The sequence below is a fragment of the Hakea prostrata genome, unplaced genomic scaffold (genome assembly GCF_041222555.1).
Source record: "Hakea prostrata isolate BN-2017 unplaced genomic scaffold, UWA_Hpros_2 contig_48, whole genome shotgun sequence".
Classification (NCBI taxonomy): domain Eukaryota; kingdom Viridiplantae; phylum Streptophyta; class Magnoliopsida; order Proteales; family Proteaceae; genus Hakea; species Hakea prostrata.
In genome coordinates this window covers 293,892-297,390 of record NW_028291167.1, presented here as the reverse complement: position 1 = coordinate 297,390, position 3,499 = coordinate 293,892, and the positions used below count along the sequence as shown (strand labels likewise).

The 3,499-nt window shown below is 36.2% G+C and overlaps 1 protein-coding gene across 1 annotated transcript; it reads right to left on the bottom strand.

The window, feature by feature from the left end:
• Window positions 1-772: 772 nt before the first annotated feature.
• LOC148999083 (uncharacterized) lies at window positions 773-1,093 on the bottom strand (the record flags this gene model as incomplete). The annotated part of the gene is made up of 1 exon (XM_089141483.1): window positions 773-1,093. A coding segment is annotated over exon 1 (321 nt), but the record flags the coding sequence as incomplete, so codon positions are not given.
• Window positions 1,094-3,499: the final 2,406 nt, after the last annotated feature.

Genomic DNA, 3,499 nt, shown 5'->3' with positions numbered 1-3,499 from the left:
ATTAAAATGGAGCACTGGAACTTCCACATTTCTCTGAAAAATCACTTTTTGGTCTTCAAAGAGCTCAGATGGTCATTTTGGTCCAAATAATTAAAATGCATCAAGATTGAAGGTCACCAAAGGGTGGCAATCAATTCTTGCAAACTCCATTTTAGTGCTTATATGTTGCATAAAAATTACATCAGTCACCAAGTAATCCACAGGACATATTTCTGCCTCAGAAAGCAGGCATCTGACAGAGCAAAACGTAAAGTATTTCTCAAATATGGAATAATAAGACCTTTTTTTGGCCAAAAGAAAAATAAAACCTGACTTCACAATTAACAAATACATTGGCTAAATTGAGTTACTCTTGTACTAGTTGAAACATTTGTAGAGCATAAGGAGCCCAGAATAGATAGGCAAACAACAGACCAGGCTCCATTCCAACTAAATAGAGAGGCAAACAACAGACCAGGAAAAATTCCGGTCAAGACCAGGCTCCATTCCTGTCGCTTGCGAAAATTGATACTCAAAAGCTCCTATTCTACTAGTTCCGAATTGAATAAATCCGAAAAATGTCCAAACTAATTCTATTAGATGATAACTATTGTTATTTATCTCACCAACTGGTTCAAGATACATACTCAACGAATATTTGAAAACATTTCTATTTCTTGAAAAAGTAATTAATCACATTACCAACCAAAGGTTCAAACAAAACGAACCCTAACTAAGAATATAAATGGTTAGTTTTCTTTGTGGGGATTAAAAGCAAGAAGAAAACACTCACAGATCCATTCAAGTCCAGAGATTCTAGCAGCCACCGATACCCAAAAGTAGTTTTAAACGGAAGAGGCTCTGGAGGTAGTTCTTTTCTTTGTTGAGCACCGCAATAGATGCAAACTATGGATTGCAGATCTCTGATAAGTCTTCCTCTGCATTGCTTGCATCGAAGATAAGGCGGTGAAGGATCAAAAACAGCTAGTGATTCTTCGATGGAACGTAAGTTGGGGAGGGAAGGATCATCTGGATCGTAAGAGGAGAGACCAGCCTCTTCACGCAGTGCACTCTGCACTTGACGGATTAGAGAAGTTGGAATGTCAAAAGCCATTAGTGACCGATCGACCTAAAGTTCTTCAACATTTCTTGGTTCTTCTTTGGTCTTCGATTCGAATTGTTGTCTTAATCTCTTCTTTGTCCATCAGATATCAGAATCAGTTGTATAAATTCACCAAAAAACGGTAAATCCCTGTATGTGTATGAGTGTATCCCTCTGTATGTAATTTCTCTCTTTCTCTTGTTCATTTTTCTTGTTCATTTTTGATTGATTGATATAACTTTTCTTTTTCATAATAATTAAAAATAAAAAATAAAAAAACTCGTAAATATCACTTACCTCCCTGTTAGTTGACCAAATGACATTTGGACTATATGGTGACTTCGATCTTAAATTTGAGAGGACATTTATCTCTATACTATAGATAGCATGTATTCTTTTAATTATGGATGGCTAATGTTGAAGTTAAATGAACCCTTAATGGAAATAAAAATATGGATTGGAAGTGACAATTCCACCAAAGGTTTATCTTGTCAATAATATAAAGGGAAGTTATGTAATTATGATACTTTGTAGAGGCATGTGGGTATATAAATAAGGGAGTCATCATCCATCTGAGACCGCTGAGAGACTAATTTTATCTTGGACTGGGATATGGGTTGAAAACTTTCGACAGCACCATTTGCTCCTCCTTTGGAGATTTCAGTAGATTTTTGCAAAGTTTGTTTCAAGCTTCTACTCTTCTTTTTTTTTTGGCTTTGTTGATGGCTTAAATAGTCTTGATCTTTGCTTTATAATAGTTTGAGCAAGTGTTCTACAGAGTATTTTCCCTTATGACACATTTTCTAATATGGGTTATTTACATTATACTGATGATTCCACTTATATAACATGTCATGAGAAGTTTTCATATAATATTCAAAGTACTACCATAAATAGGGGATGGATCCACCAATTCCAATTCTAGCCAGACACTCAACTAGGAGCTGAAACCTGGGACTTTGTTTTAGTTATTGTATTTTGTTGTATGTGTAGTTTCTATCAAACAAGTCATGTGTGCGATATAATCTGTTCAATTTTATAAAGTTCATATTTCTTGGAACTTCTCATGTGTCAATATAACTGAAGATAATTTTTCAGTGTATCTTTTTACAAAATAATCAGCTTTGTTCACGGTCCAAATGATTGTTTCATGTCGCCGTGTCAATGGCTAGCGAAACCACCGACACGGCGACATATTGCGACATGTCGACCGAAATAAAACCCTAGGTCATTCCGTCATTGCTATTTCCATCGATTGTTACCGGTTATTTCATGGGAAACCCCAATTAGAAGGGCGGTTATCGCTTGTTGCAGGTGTGAGTTTGAGAGACAGAGAGAGAATGGCAAAGAGGAGATCACAAAGATGAGACCGGCGCTGCGCCAGAGAGATTGCAGAGACGAGAGAGATAAGAAGAGAGATTGCAGAGATAAGAAAGCACAAAATTCTTCTTCAAATCTCCGACTTTGTCATCGTCACCACCAAGGTTTCAGTCACCAATCACCACCGTCATTTATCCGTCACTGCCATACCCTCTCTCAGAGTCTTTCGATGTGTGGTTCAAATGTGAGAGAGGCATAACCGACCTTGTTTTTCTCCCCCACTCTCTCTCTCTCTTCGATATTTTGAATATTTTCAAAATATAAAATTTTAAACTTTTGATATTTTCGGAATTTATCACGATATATTGATTTTTTGGAAATATATCATGATATTTCAACAATTTATCGTCGATTTTTTGTAAATATCGTATCGATGTTCTTTGTCGTGTCGAATCCTTCTGACATGGCGATATATCACCTCGTATCGGCGATATACACCGATTTTTTCCCATGGTTTTGTTGTGTTTATTATATTTTAAATAGGTGAGAGGTAAGAAATCAAATAAAAAACGCATCATATCAAAACTTGGGTTGAATATTCCAAATTTTTATCGAAATTTAAGTTGAAATCAGCGTATCTCAGTTTTTGGCCCGGTAGAAACTGGCCTTAAAACTGAGATTCCAATCCTTAATATTGACCAAGGGACTTTGTTTCTTCCCACGTATGTGCTGGTATTTGTGATTGAAGGAATGCACATGTCATCTTGACCTTATAATTAAAGCAGTAGCAAATGCTATTCCCACTTACACAATGTCAAATTTCCTCCTACCAAAAGACATGAGCAATAAATTATCTAGGCAAATTCGAGACTTTTGGTGGAAAAATAAAGGAAATTCAGGCATAAACTGAATAAACTGGGAAACTCTGTGCCGTTCAAAGAATCATGGAGGAATGGGCTTTCGTGATCTCCATTCTTTCAATAAAGCTTTATTGGCCAAACAGGGATGGAGATTACTAATCCAACCAAATACATTATGGGCAAGAACTATGAGGGCCAAATACTTTAAGGATTCTACTTTGCTTGAAGCACAAATTCC